The 26,015-nt window shown below is 37.4% G+C and overlaps 1 protein-coding gene and 1 long non-coding RNA gene across 2 annotated transcripts; both read right to left on the minus strand.

The window, feature by feature from the left end:
• Positions 1-287: 287 nt before the first annotated feature.
• Positions 288-3,401, minus strand: LOC140155711 (uncharacterized). Its single transcript, XR_011859420.1, has 3 exons — positions 3,154-3,401; positions 1,537-1,644; positions 288-371 (listed from the first exon to the last, which is right to left on the minus strand). It is a non-coding gene; the product is annotated as an uncharacterized lncRNA (long non-coding RNA).
• Positions 3,402-11,223: 7,822 nt separating this feature from the next.
• Positions 11,224-26,004, minus strand: LOC140154659 (uncharacterized). The gene is made up of 10 exons (XM_072177226.1): positions 26,001-26,004; positions 25,242-25,331; positions 23,466-23,803; positions 22,357-22,495; positions 19,999-20,226; positions 18,473-18,598; positions 17,787-17,978; positions 15,277-15,747; positions 12,785-12,886; positions 11,224-11,695 (listed from the first exon to the last, which is right to left on the minus strand). Exons 1-10 carry the CDS (start codon positions 26,002-26,004, stop codon positions 11,517-11,519), a joined length of 1,869 nt encoding a protein of 622 aa, XP_072033327.1. The 3' UTR covers positions 11,224-11,516.
• Positions 26,005-26,015: the final 11 nt, after the last annotated feature.

Below are 26,015 nucleotides of genomic sequence, written 5' to 3' on the forward strand. Positions count from 1 at the left end.
AGATCACAATGGAAAATTGGTTTTCGCTTTAAATATTGGTAGTTTTTAGGATTCAATTTCTTTTGTATAGAGGTCATTTTGACACTGTGCATGGGTTGTAACTAGTCCTGTACCTAAAACCAATTAACATCTGCTTCCATATAGAAGTGGCCTTTTTGATGACACCAGTTTAAAAACAAAAAAGTAACAAAAGGAGGAAGTCTTTTGGCGTAAAGTTGTCAATTTTCTTTAAAAGTATTAAAAGGAGAAGTCATTGGCCCCAATGTGTCCCATGTTATTATACTTACTACAGCAATCACAGTTAATGATAACCTTACGAATGCACTTTGTCTTCTGCATATCTACCATCCACCACTGACCGTTACCACCGGCTGCAAAATAAAGTTTCTTAAAATAATAATGTTGTCACTTTGAATACATGCTCTGGATGTGAACGATGGAGGTGTGTGCGTTGGATGGGGTGTGGGGTGGGTGTGTGTGGGGAGGGTGCTGGTGGGAGTGTGGGGGTGTGTGGGGGCGTTTGTAAAAGATAAACTGGGGATACACCTGCAAACGGGGATATCCCCGATTTTCTTCCTATGCAAGTGGGGCTATATAACCCCATAGAGGGCGTTAAATGCATTAGTTAGACATAGGGGGGTCCCGGAGGGGGGTGAGCTCCCCTATTGGATAGTACAGAATCAGACGAATACATCCAATCTGACTCCATACTATCTAACTGGGGATATACACATGTGATTTTTCCCGGCAAAGTGGGGACATTTCCACACATGCATAGCGACATATCGAAGTCGATGTTGGATAGTCCCAGACGTGCGAACACACACGCGTGTCCCCGATGTACACGTGTTACAAGTAGGGGTGGTTGTGGGAGGTTAACATATGCATTATATAGAATACGTTTGCTTATGCCCACATACACTAGTTTTTATTATTTCACCGCTACATACTTTACAAGAACACAGAAAACACAAATAGAAAAATGTTACAACGGGTATGTCATTCTATGATTTGCAAATACGATTGAAAAATTTTGACTAAAAAGGTTTGTTCTGCAATTATTTCGGATAATCAAAAGATAGTCGGAGGATCTAAAGATTAAGATCCTCAGCCAACTGTGTGTGAAAAAATCAGAGGAACGGAAGGTAATCCTGCCAGAGACATCGAGGGTAGTCAAGTCATGAATGCCTTTGAAAAACAAAATGTTATCTTTAAACATATGACGCTGCTTATATGGAAGAAAGCTTCACAAAATATATTTAGTAGCCTTACGTTGAACACGTTCGATGTCACTAGCAAGACATATTATTAGGGTTACCCAGCAAACAATACAGAAAAAAATGCAATGAGTGCGAGTAAAAATGGACTTACTATACAGGATTTTCTCAGATGTGAATCCTTTCATACAAGAGGGATTTCTTTTTCATTTGAAATACCACAACCATCGAATATAGTAAGATGTTAACATTGGAATGAGACGTTGGACCGTATCTGCCTTTAAATGAAACATTACAGATAAATAGGGACTCGCCGTACCTGTTTGTGTACAAGTTCGTGTGTCTCCGTCAGTAGCCTCATGGGCATGGCCAGCAGTAGGGTAGTTATTGGTAGATTGCGATGTAGGTAAGTCTGGTAAAAGTAGTTCTTTATGAAATATCAAGAAACAATTGTGTTAGCCAAATTACATTGTTAAAAGAGAAAAGTACAAAATCCAAAAGTAATAAGGACTATCTATGCTGGATCTGATGGTGTCGACAAACATCACTCTGAAGATGGCCATCGCCCATGATGGTTGAAACTGTCAGATCAGTTAATAACTTTGACAAGATGAAATAATGTATGTTATGAGTTTTTACAGACCTTATGAACCGCTTCAAGAATAATGTGTATTTCAAGAATAATGTGTATTACTTATTGCTCGATAAATTGTACAACATAATGCACTTGTAATGAGATGTTGATTCGTCTAATTCACGCCCCTTACGGGGCTCGCGCATTAGAAGTATCAACATCTCAGTACCCGTGCATTATTTTGTAAAATTGAAGAGGTGACGTGGGTGCAATAAAGTTATAACCCACACAAAGTACATATTACTGATTTTGAAATAAATGGCTGGTTGACCGAGGTGACTGAGAGAAACCTGACAAGTAATATTTACATAAGCATATAAGTACAATCATGCATACAGATGTTGGAATCATTCGTATAAGTTGTATCATTCGGATCATGTGTGCTCCTTGGATTACGCACTAATATTTTTAGAGAGTTCTTTGGAAAAAAATCCAAATTTAGGGGTAATGTATATATGTAAGGAATATTATTTTCAGTAATTCCAGATTGAGATTCAGTGTTTGTAGATGATTTGAGCCGGGTGTAAATTCAGGGGCAATAAAATGCTAAACCACTGTGTCTTGTTTGAAGCAGAACGAAGAACAATGTTGATGTTGCTGATGAAAATTTTATCAAAACCAATTAAACACTAGTCAAGGAATTATGCTTTAGAAGCAAATAATTCGAAACCAGTAACAAAAAAAGGTGAGGGTTAGCGCTTTATTGCACACACCTTTTCAATTTCACTCTCAACTAGAAATGCGCAGTTATTGAGGGCACGGCAGGCAAGGTGCCTCAATTGCCTCTCTCTACCCAGAGGTGAAATGGGGGACCTGTTAGGAATAATGTCCATTGAACACCGCCCAAGGTATGAGCATGTCTTGGGTATTGTATGGCAGCTGACATATTCTAATGACAGCGGAATAAATGTAAAGAGGTTTGATACACGTGAAAGGCGCTATATAAATGTCAACATTTATTTTTTATTTATTTTATTAACCTAGAGTGTAATGTTATACCCAATAATTATGATGGAGAGAGCGAAATATAAAGAGTTTTTGATAGTTGGCATTCTGATGATTTTTACACACATGAGGGGCTGTGCAATAATTGAGTTCCCTTCGGGGTAAAATTTACAAACGGCTCCCCAAAAATCGCTCTGAATTATTGATACTTACACATTTAAAGGACCCACTGTCTCATTTAGTTAATTTCATTAAAGGAGACATGTGCGGGTTTATTCCTTTTGTCAGGATACGAGGAAGGCAGAAAATATCATTCATAAATAAAATTGGAAAACGACAGAAAGCCAGAAAGGTTACCTGAATGGGCACACGGTTCATCTATGTGATGATAATAAACTTCATCCGAGACGGGAGACTGCAAATCTGGTATACTACAATCAGCAAGTGTATCCTTGATTTCACATTGGTGTTGGCTGGCTGAAAAACTGAATCCTCGACATTGAGCGTAGTTTACGCAATGATTAGCGCAAGATATTAAGGAGTCGATGTCTTCAAATACGTTGATATTATTACTCATCAGTACAAACTCTTCATGGAGGCGAAAATGTTGCAAGAACTGATCCGATAGTGTATTGCAATCAACTGATCCTGCAGGAAAAAAAGAAGAAGAAAAAAAAAACAATAAAAAACTTGAATGTATAAATCAGATCGAATATTATTTTGCTCTAAGAGGTGTCAGTCCTCAAAACATTCAAACAGCAGTATAACCATGTGTTAAGCCTATTTTGAACATAGAGATTCGTATGCTAGAAGATCTACATGTCAATAGCTTACCTTTCTGTAATGGATGGCGAGTTAGTTGACCAAAGAAAGACATTCTATTTGCGATCGTCAAGTGGGCAGATTGACACTCAGTCGGAATGGTATTCAATTCGCAGTTCCCGGTGTCTTTGACGTAATTAAATGAACGACATTGCCAATGACTGATACATGAAAGGCTACAGTGAGTTACACTTGTAGAATAAAATGCCGTGAAATCATATCCCTTGAGCGTGTACCCGGAGATTACGGAGAAGCTCGAAAGCTTGACATAGTCATCGCATCGCAACATCTCAATTTTATGGACAGTGTCAAATAATAAAATACAAAATAGTGTTTTCTGCATATTATCCATATTAGATAGATAGCTTAAGCTTCCAACAGTAAATAACGTGCCTTGCAATGCCCAACGTACACACACTAATTGTCGTATAATTCATAAGAACACCCTTTTCATCACAAATTATTGTGCGAGTATTTATTATTTATCAATAATTATTGATAAATAACTTTTCGCATGGATACCCATGGCTAAAAATTAATGAGCCGTGGATGATTATCTATGGTAATGCCTTTAAAAAAAAAGAGAAAATATGATTAATTAAGTCGGTGCTAGTGCTCCCAAGTACATGTAGCACTTTAATGAAAATTCAAATTATTTCAAAATCACAATTAGCCCCGCTCCCTCGTTTGCTCATAAAGAAACTTCCTTTGAACCCAAGCAAATCAGCTATATCAAATGGCTTGACGGATGTTTAAAAAACACTGGTTACGCCAAACAGAAAAAAAAAACCATTCAAAAGTTATAATTAACACAAATGTGTACAGGTATTAAGTAGAAAAATGATCTTGGGTATCACACCATGCCGGAAAAAAAAAAAAAAAAACACTCTAGAACGATAGCACATTTATAATTTAATTGGATATTATTTTAATTTGAAACCTTTTATTGCCTATACGCATATCAAAATACAAGCAGAATGACTACCATTATTATACGTGTAATTATTTATTTGATAAAAAATATTGTACTTAATTATTTATCAAGTTCAAAAACTAATTAAAATTTAGGTCTCAAATTTAAACCTTGAAAATAGCAATATTAAAATCACACAGTCGGGCTGATATATTAAATTAGATATAAACATCATGTACATACATGAGTCTCCAAACATTTTTGAAATCATTTTTTTACCATTATCTATTTTGCAATAATATAAAAGTACCTGCCATAGCAGCCCAGTGAGTCAGTGAACTTCGCCCTAAAACCGACGAAGTCATTAAATTAAATGCCTCATCAAAAGAGCCGAGTTCTCCATGCAAATGAACAAATACAACAGGACAAAGCCAACATCAATTATCAATTCGTTTGTGCATTATGCACTGCACAATTAAGATGCAAAATATTAGTCATTAATATATTATTACAAATATTGGTATAATGACATACGGTATAGATGGTATAAAAACGACTAATAAAATCCTGTTATCATGGTATCAGGCCCAGGGAGGGGACACTCCCACTTTGGAGGTGTCAGGTGACGTGTATAATATACACTGTATATAGGGCTGGTTAAAACACCTTTTCCGCACCACTGTCACCCAAAGACCCCATATCTTTTTTATGGTCACATGCTCTATCACCCAAAGACCCCTTATTTTCCCTTTCGATCTGTCACCTAAAGACCCTTATATTTCCATTTGAACAGCAACGAACGAGTCATCATGGTCACCTATCACTGTTTTTGTTGTTACTTCTTTTGAAATAACAAAGCCATTTAGAACTAGAAATTCAATTTTCGAGGTTTCTTTTGGCTCTCACCCAATGACCACATTAAAAAAAACATATTCTCACCCAATGCCCCCTAATTTAGATCCAAACGGTTCGTCTCTCACTCAATGACCCCATATTTTGTAGATTTTGCTCTCACCGAATGTCAAAAATCATGCTTTCACCCAATGACCCCATATTTTGTATATTTTGCTCTCACCGAATGCCCCTTACTGTGAAAGTGCCAGCCCTACACATATATATCCATTTCATATTGAAGTGCCCCCCGGGGCGTCAGGTCAAAGGGGATCACCGCGAATAAACAATTTTTCGCGAAAATCGGGTTTGAAGAAATGCCAATGTAAAATCGAGTTGTGTATATCAGACATTCATTATATTTTGTAATTGATGTAACATTTCTGTAGTAAACTAAATAAATTTCATCTTTATCCGGCTATGCGTTTCGCCGCGCTTCAACGCATCATTCCGATATTTCAGACATGGATGGGTACCGGGTATGCGCTGTTTACCGGGTAGTTTTGAAGGTCATCGGAGGTCAAGGTCATGGTCAAAATTTCAAACTTTGTCCGATCGGGCCCAAACTTGGTGGGTGGAATCCTTGATACGAGGGGAATATATGCGCGAAATAAAATCGACCGAGGACAAAGGTCATTACGAAGGGGTCAAATTTCAAAATTTTCACAAAAGGATAGCAACAACTCTTCTGAAAAGAGGTCCGTTTGCGAGAGAAACATCAGCTTTATATGGAGGCCAATAGTAACATAAGTGACATTTAAAAAGTTCAGTGCCATTAACCATATTATCATCTTTTTACAATTTAAGGCAAAACAATCTATAATCTTGAAAGAGGGTAGCTATCCTAAGTTTAACATATCAATAGAGAGATTGCGATGTTACACACGTGATGCGTGGACCGTGCGTTTGTACATGTTGTACGACGTTCAAAACGGCGTTAAATATTGCTAGTCTCGGTTCCAAACTGGATTGTGCTCATTCGTCACGAAAGAGAACAAGGCGGCTGGAAAAAAGACTAACATCTAGAGGGCGACGGAATTGAAAATTTAATGGTCACCGGGTCTTCTGCCTAATTCGATACAGCATGCTTTTGATTTTGACTAAAAACCAGGGTTAACATGCTACTTAAAATTAATTGTATTTTTGTGTTTCCCAAATACAGTCATGGACAAAAGTTTGGAATATTATTATTTTTGTATCAAATGCAGTTTTCAATCATATTAGGAACAGGTTTATTGTTCTGGTGTAGTGCTCAGTTGAATTTAATTGAAAGATACAAATGTCCTTTGATGTTTACATCACACAGTTTGTCAATTGAACAAAGAATTACCTGAGGAAGCGCATTACAATGGAAGGATCACACAATCGCAACCCTTTTTGGCGGTGTCTTTGTTTCACAAAATGAGATTAAAGACACTAGCAAACTTTTATTGTTTAAACAAAAACTTAAATTCTCACTGTGACATGTTCAGATATGTCTCTTGCTTGAGAAAACATATCGCAATATTTGGTGTGTCCACCCCTTGCCAGCTCAAGGTCATGTACGCGACGTGACATTCCCTCGACCAGGTTTGCCGAGGTTCCTTGAGCAATATCTAGCCAGCAAGCAATGGGGGCGCGTCTACTTTCCTGCAGGGTGATTGGTTGGTTGTCCATTTTACCAATTCTGCGGGATACTTCCCCATAAGTTTCATAAGGGTTCATATCCGGGCTCAAAGCCGACCAGTGCATGTGTTCTACATTCTCATTTTCAAGGAATTACCTAACGCATTGGGCTCTGTGCGCCGTGGTGTTGTCATTATTGGTCATAGTTCATGTGTCCTTCTAGCATGTAGAGGTGTGATTTTGACCTATTGTGAAATGCTCCCCATACTGTGATTCCACCACTATCTCCGTGGACTCTAGGCAAGATACAATCCTCAAGCAGGGCTTGACCAACCTGTCTTCGGACCTTGAATCTGTCATCTTGTCTGTAGAGGAGGAACCGGACCTCGGCACTTAAAAACAGGGTTATGCAATAAAATAAAAAATATTGCAAACTTTTGTCCATGACTGTATTATAGTTGCCAAAAAACATATATTTTGGTAGATTAAGGATCACTACATCCATATATCATGACTTTACTTTCAAAATGAGACTTTTTCGTGGTGAAAATTAGGCGCATTTCATGAACTTCGACATGTTGTAAAAACCAGCATGTTTCAACTTCACCAGTGCGTTTTATACGACGTTGGCGTCCAAAATGTAAAATCGCAAAGTCATTTTTTATTCGAAAAGTATCATACTCATTTCAATGGACAATCTCTATGTATGAACCTCGCGTTTGAATTAAGTCAAATTTTCACACATCACTGTAGCTTTATTATAATGATTTCTTACTAACAAAATGGATCATATTAATAAACTTTCCTTTGAACATTTTCGTCTTCGCCTGCACGGTCATTTCAAACGCGCAGAATCGTTAATGTTGGCTGAATACGCGACTTCGCATCGGCGACAACTCTCTAGTCCGAAGGTTCCCTAGTCCGAAAGCTCCTTAGTCCGAAGGTTCGCTAGTCCGAACACGTAATTTACCATTCGCTAGTCCGAATTCTGAAAAAGGTTCGCTAGTCCGAATATCGAGTTCTCTATTCCGAATAATAAATAAGGTTCTCTATATTCTCTATTAGAGAGTTGTCGCCGATGCGAAGTCGCGTATTCAGCCAACATTAACGATTCTGTGCGTTTGAAATGACCGTGCAGGCGAAGACAGTAATTATAAATGAAATACTTCTTCAACAACTATTCCTATACCTTTGTACAGGAGCCAACCGTTGTTAATCCGTGATGAATCCACTGTTCAGTAGCGTATACGCGAACGCAAGGTTACGCGTACGCGTTACGCATGAGCGCGTACAATTCGTCATGCCTGGAACATATGCGTAAACATGAACTCTCTTATGTTGGCGGTAGCAGCTAAATATTACCGCTTTATTCTTTAGTTTTATTGCTGATATCAACAGAGAAATACCGGTATCTTTTTGTAAGGTTGAGTGGCAATGACAAACGGCCATTCCGAAAGAAAGAATTATGTGAATTAGACATCTTAGGCTTGTTTCTTTGTTGAAAGGATTCAATCATGTTTCACCGTTGTTCATCGCCGATTAACAACGATGCATCCGCGTCGTCTGAGTGGTTTACTTCGCGAGGGCAGCTTTAGCTGCCCGAGCGAAGTAAACCACGCAGACGCGCCGGACGCGAGTTGTTAATCGGTGATGAACAACGGCGAAACATGATTGAATCCCTAAATAAAAAGAACAGGTTCATCGCAAATTAATCTTCATACGACAGAACCGTCAATAGATTCATATAACATGTATAATGTGATTTTCAAAAAGAAAATAATTAAAAAAAAAGATTGACTCTAAAAGTTAATTTCAGTAGAGCGTTGAGTTGTAACACGTCACCTCACCAAAACAACGGTTTCATCGCAATTGATTCGATTGAACCGTCGATGGATTCATAATAGGCCTGATGTGATTTCCAATGATAATTAAAAAAAGTTAATAACAGTAATATATCGTTGAGTTGAAACACGTCACCCCAGCAGTACATTAAAATCATTAAAGAGGCGAGGTCCGAATTTTCATATTCTGTTATCTATCTTAGATTGATGCCGGGGGGGGGGGGTGTCACTCTCACACATAAGTGCTACCCACCCGCGCACAGTAACATCGCCCCGATATCTTCATGGCAGAAATCGCCATGGTAGATTGAATCCACCGCCACACATGGCCATTATACATATCGACCTGTTTAATAGTTTATAGGCCGAAGGACATCTGACTAAGGCGACTGACACTAGCCCCGATTGCCTCGGTGACTGACCTCGCGGTGTGTCAGTCAAGCATGGTATGCCATAGGTCATATTCTTTTAGACAACCTTCACGATTGGCCTATACACTGCGCTATATAATTCGGCACATATAAATCAGAATTATTGCGGAATTATTGTCATTTTTGACTCAAAGCGCAAGCTAACGACTATCATATCTGTTCAAAATATATATTCATGTGCAAGGAACCACATCTGGTTTCTTTATACGAAATCATTTACGGGAGATATTCATCATTTTCTACACCGGTATCCAAAGATTTTCTTCTCATATCAAACTCGTGCATAGCATATTCACGTGTATCGATCCCGGGTATTTATTTTAGTATCTCTGCTGACAAAGTAATTATTAGCCAGGCGATGTCGGTGTGCCGCGTACACACACCTCCAAATTGGCCCCCCGTAAAATCAACCCCTTCGCAAAAGAGTTGTTCTTTCCGAGTTACACCTACATAATAACATAATGGCATAAGTGCACAATTTATCTAATAAAAACAATTACATACATACACACCCACCCCACACACCCCTACATATACACATTCCCCTACACGACGGGCTGCAGCATCTCAGCATCTATTCATCTATTGTTCCGATTAGTTTGTTGACATATTGGAAACGTTGCCAATCAATATTCATGAGGTGTACTTGTTTGGCAGGTGCGAAATACATCTAACTGGGTGTTTTAATTACGTAACGCATAAAGGTTTTGGAATCATTGAATGGGTGCCTAGCGCTGTTATGTGTTTAGTTTCTATAATTAGTAATAGTAATAATAATAGTAGTAGTAAAAATAATTAGTATTTCCTTTATTCATTCCCTTCTTTTCCTTTCTCTGCACTTATTCTTTCTTATTCCTACACTTTAGGGGCATATCACTCCATCGCTCTCCTCTCCCCCTCTTCCGTTCTTTCTGTCTTCTCCCCTCCAATCTCAATCGCCCACCCACTTTTCCTCTTTTCACCCCTCGACACCTCCTTCTCTTCCTCACTTGCCCCTGGCTTTTAAAATTGATATTAAAAAAACCCATTTGACTTTAATATTGAATAGGCCTTTAACCATGATAACAACATATACTGCGAAATAGTCAATTGATAGAAAGTGACCCAGATACACATGGACCATAACTGCCAGCCACGCCACGTTGTTACGGGTAATCGATCAGCAACCCGGATGAGCAACCCGGATGTACATCGACTGTAAAGTGTTCATTTGTGTGCTGGCGAAGACTCAATCACATCCGTGGGCTGTATGAGAACAAAAGGTACTTCTCGCTCAAGTGGGCGCTTTCACATGGCTTTCATTTGATCACTTATTGACAGTAGCCTACCTGGTAAAGCGTTAATACGCTGTCAGGTCGGTTCCCGATTGAATGGCGGAACTCTTTTATCCTGAACAAAAGGTAACTCTCGATGAATAGCTTGTCGGCAAATCAAATCGGCACAAAGGAACAATGCGTTACGTAATCTGTTGCTTCTCCTCGTTATATAAGCTCCATGGCATGTATCCTTTGTGATACGCGCATTTATTATTTAATGTCTCACATTGACTGATGTCCTCCTAGGGCACAGCAGATAGTCTGCCCACTTTCTTTATATAACATTTTATAATAGAAAACAAACTAATAAATATCGACTAAATGAAAAACATTTCACGTCATAATGGCGTATCATCTCGCTTTATGCCATAGTGTCGTAAGGTCACATTACGCCACCATAATGAAGCCAATGTGAAGCAACGCTTTTGGGATTAAATGGCGACCGAGGTAGTAAGGGGTGGTGAAATAATTATGTGTAACCCCGGGTGGTGAATTATAGGCGGGGGGGGGGGCGAAGTTTTTTTTGCAGGCCAAAAAAGGAGGGGGGGGCAAGCATTTTTGGCAGGTCGAAAGGGGCGGGACAAGCGATTTTGGCAGGTCGAGGGGGGGCACATATATTTTGGGCACTGTTTCTATATTATGTCCTAAAAACGATGCAGGAAAACGTTAGGAATACGTTAGAAATCTTGATGAATTTGAACAATGCCGGGAGCATAAGTTACGATATGGATTTTCCAGATGGGAGTAGTTGAAAGCTGCTTTGACTATATTGTTTATTACGTGTCCCTTCCACGCGATTGACTTTCATATTTCTGTCGAATCCTTGTCGGACCGTGATCGGTCGTTATCTTTTACTTTAATTATTTCTAAAAATACACAAGTCTTTAACATTGAAAGAAACTCATCCTGAGCACTTTAAGGCACCAAGTTTGAATATCACTCTCTCCGAGCTACCTCCCCCGGTACCTCCAGAATGTATTTTTGTAACAGGTAGTATGGATTTGTCAGAAAGTACGCCTTCATCAGATCTTTGCACGTCGTCGTTGGTGATACAGTTACAAACGCCACCATTATCACAACCTTAAAATAATCGGAAATAGTTATTTATTTAATCTTGTTCATAAAATCAAAACAGAACGTATATCAGGCCTATATGATAAAAACATCAGGCTGTCAATCTGGTCACGCAGGGCAAGGGGAAATTTGCGTGACCAAAACACCAAACGAGAAAGGTCACACTTGTTTGAGCAATGACAATTTTTGGCGTGATTAATTTAGAACACTAACATTGATTTGGACTTGCGAAAAATTTAGTTAGCTGTAATCCGACGTTGACCGCGGTCTTTTTAATTTTTTGAACATTGTGCGTGATTGGTAGCCATTATGAAAAAGAGTATCTTTCTAGACAGTATATAATAGACGTCGGACGACCCAGCAAACACAAAACGTTTTCGACATCATTCGCAAAAGGTTGTCAGAAATCGTTTAAATGTCGGGTTATTTAAAGGGTACATTAATGGTATAAAACGTTTTCATAACATTAAATAACATTTGTTGGTAATTTACTGCACAGCAAACACAAATGTTTTACAGAAAACATTTAAAAACGTTTTAATAACATTCCAAAAACATTTTTGAAAACTTGGTACAAATCATTCTCAACAGAATATTATTTTGGGGTTGAAAAAATATTTTGCAAAAAATGTTTGCCCAAAATATTTACAATAACGTTTTTAAAATGTTTTCACGACCTTTATATAACCCGACATTTAAATGTTATTAAAACGTTTTGTAAAAAACATTTTAAGAACATTTCTGTGTTTGCTGGGTGCAAATATTTTAACATAATGTTATTTAAGTGTTGACAAAATATTTGGCCAAAATGTTTACAAAAATAGTTAACAATGACATTTCGAAAACATTTTAAAAATATTGTTGTAGTATGTTTTCATACAAAACGTTTTAAAACGATTTCATGACTTTTATATAACCCGACATTTTAATGTTATTAAAACATTTTTACCTAAACCAAAACCCAAAATATAACTTATTTAAAACGTTTTAAAAACGTTTTTGTGTTTGCTGGGGACCTTTTCAAATCACATCAAATGTTAATAATTCATTATAATATTAAAGTGTTTGCTATGCTATATGGGAAATTCAAAATACCTGGTTCCGGTTGCTGGTTACAATATGCTGTCCCTGATGGTACATTTGCAAAGTTACACATATTTTGACTATCTCGTGATTCCCACCATACGTTCCATTCCGCTGCAGCAAAATGATACGAAAAATAATACGAGTTTTAGTTGCAAAAAGAATAATTCTGAAAAAAACCCACATGTTTTTGATATGGTAATAAGTTTGGTTGATTTTGTTATTATTGCTTTTGGGTTAAGGTAGCGCCATAATGAACCAAAATAATGGGTTTAGTTGGAATCCTTAAACTTAGTGATTTTAGCATGTTTTGCCGCTGAACATATTGACCCCCTTTCTACCCTCCTTTGACCGTTTATAATCTTATTTTAGTGATTACAATGTTATTACGTACATAATTTTTTATCCCCGAAGTTAGATACGAAAGGACACTAGCCACGAATAATCTTATTTTAGTGTGTCAATCTTAAGAGCTTGCCGACTGATTTTCATATAAAACAATCAAATATTTGATTTTCTTTTTTAAAATTATGAATTGATTTTTTATTAATTATTGATTCTGGCATTTAAGTGGTATTTTAAGGTTTTAAAAGTCAAATAACTGTCCTATAGCACAATTTAACCACAAAGCATTAAAATGTGCGTTTGTTGGACTTTAATAGCTGTTTTTATTAGCCACGGTATGGTAGTGATTATGGTGATGTTCAAAGGATCTTCCCTATAGTTGCTATTTCCGAATTGCAACATTCCTGATGATTGTTCCTAGTACAAGCTCAATTATCTATAGTTCAAAAATAGCACTTTTTTCATTTTAATGTTAAATTTCAACACATTTAAAATACGGTACAATTTTCTCGAAGATATATATTTACTGCCGATATACTATCTCTATACCCACAAGCATGTGAACGGAGCTACATTAGCGACGTGTTATCCATCAGTTGCACGGTTTGTGACGGTAGGCCCTAATAGTTATATTTAAGATTAAGTTATATTTAAGGTCAAAAAACAAACAAAATAACAATAACAACAACAAAAGTAATAACAACAATATCGCGATGTTGCATAGCCTAGACCGGTGAAGGATCGGCAAAATATTTCACTTATTGTCTGTCCAATTAACTTAGACACCCAGTTTTTGTTACTTATTTGAAAAAATATCCACTTTCAAAGAAAGTCATGAAAGAAAAGTGTTAACATTCGCTGAGACCTAACGGGATTTTTGTGTTTCCAAAGCATTGAGTGAGAGTTTACCAGAAATTCTATTGAAATTGGAAGGTTTTTCTCAACACTTTAAAAATAGTCCGGTAGAAGTTGGGTACCATTATTTTGGAAGGTCTTATTATACAGATTTGTAGGTATTGTGATTTTGGATAGTGAATGGATGAATAGTAAATTAGTTATACTGCTCACCAAAAACATTTTATAAAAATGAAAAATATAATTCAGTTCATAAAATGCAGACAGTGTTTCTAATTGGGATATTTATTCTTAGTGTATTAACTCAGTGATCCCAGCTGTCCCTTAACCAATTACAACAATTCGGCGCAGTATTTGAATCTTGTTCTGTGCATGCTTTTGGCTTGGCCCAATTCCAAGAAAATATAAATTGTATACCCTATGAATGTTCTGATGTTAGGAGTATAATTCACAATACACTCCAGACGCATAGTAACTTGCCCTATCATTTGTTATAATGCACCAACTGTGACATCTTTTGAGTTATGCATGAAATTACTGTTTGGCTCCAAACAAAGGATTTGAACCTGTGTCCTTCACCGAATTCATGGCACAGTCCAGTCCATTCAATCAAATATTGTCATCAATCTATTTGATCGTAGTATTTGTTATGCGTGTGAAACGACCTCACGCGGTAGATTGCAAACATGCTTTTGTTGAATGCATTTGAGTAGACCACCATTATTGTGAATTAGTAAAAGGATAAAAGAAAAAAGGGTGGCATCACTGATCAATATACATGATTACAATGTTCAAGCACCCCTTACTGTAAATAGATTATCCCATCAAAAGTTTCAAGTCATTAGGAATATTCGGCTGGACCCAGATATATTGCTGTAAATCGGTCAAAATTGAATAAAAGTAGAGAAGGAAGAATATTTTTTTTTCACTTTACTAATAATTTCTGTTAGGTCTGACCGTGTTTAACAACTTTTCTTTCATGACTTTTTGCCAAAGTGAAAACTTTTCGAAATATATCCTAAAATCCGGGTGTCTAAGTTATTTGGACAGACAATAGTAATATCGGGCTGAATGTAAACCCTATACACGATTAATTTGATTGATCAATATCAAAGACCCTTGTACAAGAGTGGGTACAAAATCTGCCATTGTGCACTGTACACACGAATATCAATGGTGATTTTATTGTCCAACCGTCAATATTGATCAATCAATTAATTGATCGTGTATGGGCCGCATAAAATGAACTGTGTCATGCTACTTTTTATCGGGACAAAAATGTTGGTGGAATATTATTGTCTTACCTTCAAAAGAATCGACCGTAGCTTCAATTGAGTATTCCCGTACTCCCACACCACCATTGATATCAACTATTTGCTCGACTACTAAGCTGGCATGTAAATTTCCGCCAACCCATCGTACATTGTAGCTCCCCCCTCCTCCATTATGTGTTATCACACCACCGCCAAATGACCATCCAATCACATCTCCATATTTGACTGTAATGCGGTCATTTTCAGGCACTATATAATTGACTGGTGTATTAACGGCACCTGCTGGTATGTCATTTATGCCGACAATTTGAAATTGAGTAACAGATCCCATAACCGGTCTGAATACTATAGCCCGAAATGTTCCTGAGGACTTTCCTTGATATGTCCATTTTGTAATTTGACCACTGCAAAGAAACGGCTTATCTGGTGATACCATCGTGAAACCATCGAGGTCTACACGTGCACGGTTTACTATTGGCCATCCTGGTCTGCAAACATCAGCTGTAAAATATTTACCATTCAAAAACATTATTGTTAAAAATGTTGAACAACATTTTATATGGATCACGCTTTAATAGTAGGCATGTCCACTAAAAATTGAAGTACTTTTAAATTGATTCAGACCTAACTTAGGATGGGAATTCATGAAAGAAACATTTTGGCGTTTAAATAATCTTAATCGGACGTTTGATTTCAGAGATATGGCCTTTCGAGTGTCACGGTTTTATATAGGGCTGCTAGAACATGTTAAAAAGTTTAAGTCCAAAAAGGAATACTAACAGAAAGTGCAATTATAAGGTACTTTTTCTTAATGTATTTATTAACTAGCGTTATCTGGAACATTATATTTGCTTATAACAACATGAAATAAGATCTTCCTGAAAATTTAAGCGATTTTGTTGACATATAACAAAAAAATATAAGACCTCAAAACCCATGGTTTGTTTGGTGGAACCTCAAGCATGATCATAGATGGCTGCCATGGAAAATATCTCCATAGAGGAGATGATCAATAAGTGCGTTATTTCAAATGAATAGCGGCAGTCTTAAACATTGTTCAATCTTTTAAGGTCATCACATTTTATCTTAAAAATTATTATATTTCATCATGGCATAAGTTTGGTAACATTAATCACTACCAATTGTGAGAAATTTGCTCCAACGCAAAGGTTATCTTTACTACATTGAGCAATACTGTGTGTGCATGGAAGCCATGATGGATATAGCATATGAAATGGACATGGTAATCCAGAGCCAGAAGTGCATAATTTGAGATGGGTTTTGGTAGGATTAAACATTCTTTAATTTCTTAACATCCTGCACATTTTGTCTTCAAAATTAGTTACATTTTATGAGTATGTAAGTTTGCTTGTCTGAATCAATCCAAATTCGGAGATAATTGCGTTTCAGCACAGAATGGTGTCACTTCAACCTGTTGTTGTTTTCATCTCATTTTTTTAAAAAGTTGATCCCTTTATAAAGGAAGGTCCTCTCTGTTTACTGACCAATCAGGAGACAGTTTGGTTAATGTTTTCTGGTGGAATATGGAATTTCTTGAAACACCCCGTTTTATGCCTATAAATTGGACCACACCAATTACTGTTACCATTTATCAGGGCTTGGAGCATGGAGCTGTGTTTGCATAGACAATACATGGGTGAGTGCACACACACGGACAGTAGGAAACCGTTCTAGCATCAAATGTATCGACAGTGAACATCCTATTAATAGATCGGCTTTTACACTTAAAAGGGTTTACATGAGACTCTCATTCTAAAGTTGCACCAAAAGTAAAAATGTAAACGAATCCGCAAAAGAACTTTTGTTTTTGTTTTTTTGTTTGTTTTGCTGTAAAATTGTTCAATGATGCCTAACGATTGTCCCAAAGCAGTCTTTGCGTAATTGCGTAATCTGTAATTTTGACTGTTTAGTAGTTCAGTGAAAAGAGGAGCGCGTGTTGAAAATCGGAGTCACATTTATCAACTACGTACCCATGCAGAGATCCGAGACTTATTGGATTTTCTAAAGCACGCTTTTGAATACAGATTAACATGATATATTTCCCTGCTCGTGAATATTATTGCACTGCGAAATTTAAACATTTCTTTTGTCAGGTAACTTCAAACCAAGCGACTATGTTGTTCACATGGTTATTTAACAAACTGATATGAAAACCGAAACTCCTTACTACAAATTTTAAGTTTCTAACAAAGGGTAAAAACAAAGACATCAATAATGACGACACTCAATAGCTTAGACATGATAATAGGAAACCACGTGACCAAAACCAAACTCAATACTAAAACTCAATATTTGAAACGACCGATTGTTGTAACCACTTGACCCAGCATTGCTCTTTATGAACTCTCAACCTCCTGTCTATGTTTTAACATTTCTGCCAAGGTACCGAGTCATGGTTGGTGGGGTATTGGGGTGTGTGTACGGGTGGGATGTGCTCGTGTGGGGTAGGTAGGGGTGTGTATGCGAGGGTGTACGATAGTGTGTCTCTTCTTATTTATTTTTTTTATTTAGAGACATACCTCCATAATACGCCAAAGTACCATGACATTCATAGTTTATGTATTGTTCACAGTGAGTAGATACGTCAATAAGAGCTGTAATCTGCGGAATGCTAGCTTGGTATACAATCTCCTTGATATAAGAGCCAGGGGTCTCAAAACCAGGTGGGGTTTCAACGTCACCTTCACTATCATGACCGATTATTGTTACACCTTTGTAAATAGTATAAAAAGACAAGAGTGAATTCCGACAACAGTATAAATTTTAAAGACATGGATGTTTGAGACTAATCCAATTGTTCATACTCGCTATCTAACAGCGTGCGTGATTGATCGAGAGCCGGGCATAAACAACGTTAATACCTGATGGCCAGGGTGTGCGATCGCGGGGTTGGGAGAATGAAGAAGGATATTTATCTCCATTTGTTTGTACATGGAATGTTCTAGAACTTCGATGGAAAATGCTAGTAAACAATCATACATAATGTAAAGCACTAGAATGGTCATGAATGCTACAGTAGTAAGTGGTGGCGCTATTACAGTAACTAACGATTCTGATTGGCTTGTGGTGATATAATGAGCTATATTTAGAAATTACGTAATGTGCTATAATTGATGGAAGATTGTTCCGGAATGGTGACATATTAGATATGGAGAGTAAGGTCAAAACGTAGTCACGGCTTTATATCCAATCAAATGCTTCCAACCTGAGTTCATATCACACTGTACTGTAAATGGTTCGACGCCATTATTAGGTCCATCGGGGTCAATCTCATATGTTCCACTCCCACTAGAATAACAAGCGTTTCTTATGGCTGCACATGATGGCAATTCTAAAAAAAAAAAAAAAAACAAGAGAAAAAAGAACACTCTAATGTATTCCTATACAAAGATGTCAAACATGACCGAAAGTGATGGGCTTTAAAAAGCATTCAGCTCGCAAAAGGATGAGTTAAAAAAAAATGTAGATATTTATATAGCGCTTTATGCCGCAAACAGCCTCAAAGCGCTTTACATTTATTCCGCCGTCATTAGAATATGTCGGAACCACGTTTGCAGCCTACAAGTGGCGCAGGGTCCATCAGTACAACGACTGTGACTACCCCTAACAGCTTCCCATTGCACCTGGGTGGGGTGAGGCAAGCGAGGCAAAGCGCCTTGCCCAAGGGCGCAAGACGGTGGACGCACGTCGAGCAAGCTCTCGGATTATGAGTCCAAGGCCGTAACCACTGAGCCACCGTGCCCTTACTAGTTTATTTACTAAAATGGGGTGGGCAGAATACGGCGCTTACTGGGCTGACCAACTCTAGCTACCGGGCACAAATTGATCATAAGTGAACTGTGGATATTCTGTTTAGCCCGGTAGACATAAAATTTCACGTAAAAAGGGTAAAATGCGCCACCCATGGCCATGATAACTGATACGAATATAATATTTCGAATATAATATATAATATATAATATCTTATCATTCAGTACACATGAATAGCGATGAACCGAGTATTCTCACCAGAAAAAATCAGCACCATCACAGATAAAGACAGTAGCAGGTCCGTAAAGTATTTTTACTTTATATCAACGAGTGACTGAAGACGCGAAGATAAAAACGCTGAGCAAAAGTGTCATGGACGGAGGTCAACGGAATACAATCGAACCCTAACCAACAAGATAGACTCAGTGTTCCCTGTATTTTCCTAATCCTAGTTCGACTGCTACAAACGTGCCAGGTATTATAGGCCTAAGCCAACATGATCATACAAAAGCACCTTCAACTTGCTCAATGCCTCCAGTCACTTCTCCAATACAGACTGTCAATGCGCAGGATCTACTTAATTTGGACCTAGATATGTTTACCTGTTTACTAGTACTGATTAGCTTCAAAGTATACCTATGCCTACGCAATAACAACTATTGCTCTCGGGCCAGTGCACTGGAAGCGCGCAAAAGACTACGAGTTATGAATATTATACTTTGAAAGTGTTGGACATGTTGGAAAGGAATAGCCTACATCATCACGATTTAAAACATGGACAATTCGTGTTATATTAGAAGATTGGTAAGTTGGTTTTTGTGTATATTTATTCAATAATCATGTCTACTGAGTGATAATATTTATTGCCGCATGCTAGCTCGACGCCTTGCGCAAGACAATTAACATGTTAGTATTATGGTATTCGTCCCTATGTAAAATTCACAAAGCTTGGTATGATGACCCTAGATATTATGTTCTTACCTGTGTGCGTTGGACATACGTCAACGTATGCAAGAAGTTCACAAATCCTTAATACTCCATTTGATGTATCTGGTAAATGGACGCTCAAATATCGGCCACAGGTATCACATTGTATCTCAACCATAGGTCTTGGGTTGATTTGTGTTATATTCACTTCAGCCCCACATTCTAAATTGGTTCTGTTGGAATTCATGCCAACACGAACAACAGCACCATGAAGATGTTCCTCTGAATAAAAACATACATATAGATATACATACATATACATATATATACTTTGAACTTTCAAAGTATGTCTGGGACTGTAAAAGAAAAAAACTCAACTACTCAATCTCATGGGAAATTCTCAAGTATTCTAATACCCATAGGCGCAGTTCAGGCCAATGCAATCTCTGTATGGAGGAAAAGCTCCATATCTTATACAGTACTAGACACGATTCAGAAGTCTCAATCAATAGGCGTAATGAGCTTGTTTCTAAATGCCGTCATGGTAACCATCGACGCAAACCGCCCGACCGAAACAAAAAAAGAAAAAATGATCTGTGTTATCAAGCATTAGTTGCCTGATGATCGCCGTACTGATCGTACGTGCGTGAAACTCCGAGTAGCACAAAATGTTTAATTAACGTGTATATTTATATATTTTATTAGGCTCTACACCAGTTGTATTGAGCACTCTCACTGCATTTCTGTGACTCTTATATTATAGATATACATATGTATATTAATATTAATAGCAATTGTGATTTTATGTGATTTATGTGAATAAATATATTAGGAATTGTTACTTAAAAGCCGACGAAATGTGATGAACAGGTGAAGAAAATAGCGCATTTTGTGCCGATAATTATTCACGGCTTTATTCCATATGTTCGTTTGTTGCAAGAATCATGAAATATCGGGCTTTGATCTGGTACTTGAAAATGATCTTGGTCAAAGACAAACTGCACCGTTAGATGAACCCCGCAGTGTGTGTGTGAATGCTCCGACGGTGGAGGATTGCCCCACCAGTTCCCTGTTCGAATGTTCTTCCTCGCACCGTAAAATGCTCAAACAAACCGCAAAACGGTTCTACGTAATTGTCATACCGTAAAAACTCGATAGTTAGCATATGTGACGTGTCATGTCAAAAGGAGACACTTTTGGGCAGGATCGCAAATGGAGAAATAGCTAAAAATCTGCCCGGGGAGATTTTTTCACAATTTGGGTTTGTTGCGAATTTGTGATGTTATTAGTGTTTAGAATATTGTCTGATAGTTTCAGACCGAAATATAACTGGCATCTTGTATTTTTTGAGACATTTATTTTGGTAATTCCTACTCTCAACATTGTCAATAATATTTTTAAAGGCCGATATCTCAATTTCCAATTTTATAATACCATAACTTACGAAATCAATATCTTCGCTTAGAAATGTCTGATTTCATTGGGGAAAACGGCATTGTGGAGCAAAATATCTCTATATTTAAGATGTGTAAAAACCTCAAAATTGATAACCTGCCCAAAAGTGTCTCCTTTTGACATGACACGTCACATATGTGCTTACTATCGAGCGCTTTCAAAACATGCAAACATGAAGTGCCCCACTCAGGAAAGTGTAAAGGGTTTTGTGCAAATCATCGATACACATAATTATACGAACAAGTAAACGTGCACATTTGTGTCTCAACCCCATCAGCTCAGTTGATGAAGGGCCGGACTTTGGTACAATATCACGTTTTCAAAAGTGCCCGATGGTAAGCACATATACTAACTATCGAGTTTTTACGGTACCACATCCTTTCTGCTCAATTGTATCGGGGATTTGGTAGGTCGTCCAACTTAGACGGTGGGGTTATATCATTTCTATTTTAGTCAAATATGATGTTATTGTCATTTTGACGCCAATCTGGGGTTTTGTGTATCTTGTTGGAAATGGATATAGGACACCTATACTTATCTATTGACACCAACATCATAGAAATCTTGTATAGCTAAAATACAGAGGGGGAGGGGGGGGGGGTCGCAATATGGGAATACTTCGAATTTTTGACTGGAAAGTATATTAATATTTATCGGTGTTTATTATTCATCTCGATTGATAAACAGAAACATAAAGATAAACATAAAGAGACATTCTAACGAACATTAGAATATGTGAGATTTAAGAAGGCGTTAGGAAGTGGTAATGTTGTTTTGGTTTCAAATATTAGTGGGTAGTTCATTCCAAAGGCATGCGGCAACAATGGAAAAGGCTCTGTTACCAACAAATTTCTTGGCACGTGGGACAATAAAAAAAAAAGGTTTTGAATTGCCTGCGACGACTGCCCCATCTTGTCGACATAATTATTTGGAAATAGCAAGAACAACATGAATTACCTTCACAACCAACGAGTTCAAAACGCAAGCTGATGTGTCCGTTCCAGGCGGTAGGGACTATTCTGATATAAACCGCTGTAACCTGTGTAGGGAAACAGTTGGTGACGGCCGTAGTGGGGTCTGTGTTTCCCACAAATATCTGTAATAGGGAATATAATGATTTGATTATCATCAAGAAGAGAAATGGGAGGGAAAACGAAGAGAAATGTCGGTGTGCATGTGATTTTGACGAAATTAATTTGACCATTTCAGCTCAAACAAACCCCAAAAAACAAATTAAGGCGTTATTTGTGCGAATTTGTTCCAATTTAAACCATATTTGACCATTTAAGCTTCAATAGTATTATATACTGCTCCAAGAACCATATTGGAATAAATTTGTTTTCATAATAGATATACTATCTAATCCGGCACATTATGACACCCCATTGAATCTAATGTGACTTCAAGAAGCAAAGTTACAAGCATTTGATTAGACGAAGGTCCAGTGACAAACTGGCCTATTCAAAACTCCACGGACTAGACATCTGGTTTGAGAGTGGTGAGTGGCTAATTTATGCGTGCCTTTAATTTAAAACAAAAGGAACAAAAGAAAACTGAAACAAAAGAACTGACAAATAAAATCAAAGTTATGAAAAGTACAGAGAAGTAAAAACTGAAATAAAAACTGCTTTAAATAAAGCTTCATTGAAGAAACTGTGTTGTCTCTTTGTTGCACTTGTTGGAATCTTTTTGAGCCTTGTATTGGCCAGTTTGTTACTTTTAAAACTGGATCTTCGTCTATTCAGTTGCTTGTAACTTTACTTCTGGATGTCACATTGGAATCAATATGGTGTCATAATGTGCAGTAATTTATTCCAATATGGTTCAGTTTTGATATTTTGATTATTGTTGTGTAAGGATACTTTTTTGGCGCATTATATTTACACATTTCATGATCCTTTAGCTCAACAAGAAAAATTCGCGCGCCCGGTTGCTGAAGTTCTGTATACACAGTGTCACCGCAAATACCTCAAATTATAAAAACGTACTCATTTCTTTCTGTTTTTTTTTTACTTTAATAATATCTAAGAAGTATAAATAATATAAATTGTAAGATAACAGCTCACCTTATCGCCCTGATTGTTGGTTTGCTGAACAAACGTCCAAGAGTTACCGTCAATACTGTATTGAACTTTGAATTGTGTCACCCATTGAGAATATTCTGTTCTTCCTTGAGTCTTCACGCCAGTAACCACCATTGAATGACCCAGATTTGCCTGGATCCATTGGTTGACATCGTTATGTAAAGCAATCCATGCGCTGGAAGTGCCGGACTGTGCAGGGCGATTCAAACGAGCATATCTGGCTCCGTGGTTGGAATGCCATTCGGTGGAAGCCGTGAGTTGGCTGTCACTTATCCGACCATCCTCTATGCCAAGAGGTTCTTCAAGTTGACAAATACCGGCTAAAAGATACAAAATTAAGAAATGCTGTTCATGCTATGTATTACTATCCATACAAAAATATGCACATCATTCGAAAGGAGGCATAGGGTCGTTCATAATTCCCCATTTCCCCAGTCAAAACAACAACAACTAAATCGATGGAAAATTCAATAGTTTGGATGAAAGTTTAAAAACTTTTCCTCAAATATAAAATGAATTGGTTCAATTTACAGAAATTTTTTGAGCAAATGTTGTGGTTACAATGAGGAAAAATGTATTAGTCCGAATGTTTTAGAATTTAGAACAAAAGTCACCCATACGTGATTATGGAAATAAGGTTGAAGTTGTTATAGGCCTACCCATTTACCTGGAGAAAATAGTGAAATTAATCACGTCAGGATATGGTAAGTGGAAGTAACCTTTACCCGTCGCGTCGGAGGGAAAATATCCTCCGAACCGATAGATAGAGGTAGAAGTAGAGAAAATCTAGTCCCTTAGTAGAAATACTCGCGAAGAGCGCGAAGAAGTTGGTAACTTTTAAAGACCCATTCAGTGAAGGATAAGTCATTCAAATTGTCATTTGATATTTTTGAAATGAAAACTTTGGCAAAAAAAGAAGAAAACAGCAGCATTTACGAAGTAAAGTACTATAGGTAATGGGAATACGCATCCTGCACAAGTACAAATAAACACAATGGGGAACGATTGCTCGCTACGAGAGGAAACTGAATATATTAAATAAGAAAGAATGAACAGTTTACCAACACAAAGTGTTACAATTAAACATAACAACAAATATATACAAATCCCGACCGGCGCACAACCCAACTTGAAAAAAAGCAAGGGAATGTGCCGGCATGGGAATCGAACCCACGACCTTCCGATCTCTAGACGGACGCCTTATCCATTAGGCTACCAGCTCCCACTGACACTGGGTCTAATGTGAGCAGTCGAGGTATACAATACACACAAACAAATATTACGATATTTTTTACGAAATATTGTATACCTCGACTGAAAATATTGAAAATAGTTTGCAATTTTACCCTATTTTGGCCCCAAACATGGTGTTTTGAGAGCTAAAAGTAAGATGCATAGGCCAATTTTGGTGACCCCCAAAATGGTAAATCCGGCCCTGTATTTGGGGGGTGGAGCACAGATGACAGTGCTGATAGCTTGTTCGTCGGTGAACTAACGGTTGTCACGTTTGCCTCCTACGTTAGTGCGCTGGGTTTGATTTTGACAAAAACACATTTTGTTTCCGCTATTTATCCAATGATTTCCACAAAATAATCCCGCATTACCGCGCCTGCGTATTCGGTGGAAATTTTCCCCTTCTTTTCATTAACCGCGAATTACATGTAATGTTATCACTCAAATATTGCACCTCAAAACAAGGAATATTAACAGAAGTAATGATAGGAGAAAGATGAATGTGCCCCAAGTTATTATACTTACTACAGCAGTCACAGCTTCTATAAATGATAACATTTTTAATGCATTTTGTTTTCTGCATATCGACCATCCACCACTGATCGTAACCACCGGCTGCAAAACAAAGTTTCTTAGAACATTATGTCATCACTTTGCATACTCTGAACGTTAAGGTGGTACTCAGCCCTTGATAAATTTGTGACTATTTTTGCATTTTACTCAAAAATAATAACACATTGGTAACAAAAGTTTTGTATATTATAGGGGCAAGGAATCCAGTTACTACACTGGAATTTCAGTGACTCAAGACAGGCGGTACATTATTTATGATAAAAAAGAGGTACCGCTAGAATGTACCACATTTCTTAACATACATAATGAACCACTCGTCTTGAATCACTGAAATTTCAGTGAAGTAATTGGATTTCTTGCCCTATAATATACATAACTTTTTGTTACCAGTGTGTAGTTATTTTTGAAAAAATATATGCAAAATTAGTCACAAAGTTTATCAGGGGTGTAGTACCACCTTAACGGGTGTGGGTAAGTTGTTATGGTGGGGTGTGTGGTGTGGGTGCGTTGTAGGGGTGAGGTGGGTTATTGATATATGCATTATATCATAATTTTGTTGATATATATATACTATACATTATTGTTTTATTTAGTATCATTTTACAGTTAAAACAATTATTACAAAACATAACTATGAAGTCTAATCTTCAACGCTCCCGTATAGGCTATATCAAAATCATCGTTCTCCGACAATTTTTGTGAATTCTTTACTCATGTTGCTGAAAT

Source organism: Amphiura filiformis, chromosome 6 (genome assembly GCF_039555335.1).
Source record: "Amphiura filiformis chromosome 6, Afil_fr2py, whole genome shotgun sequence".
Classification (NCBI taxonomy): domain Eukaryota; kingdom Metazoa; phylum Echinodermata; class Ophiuroidea; order Amphilepidida; family Amphiuridae; genus Amphiura; species Amphiura filiformis.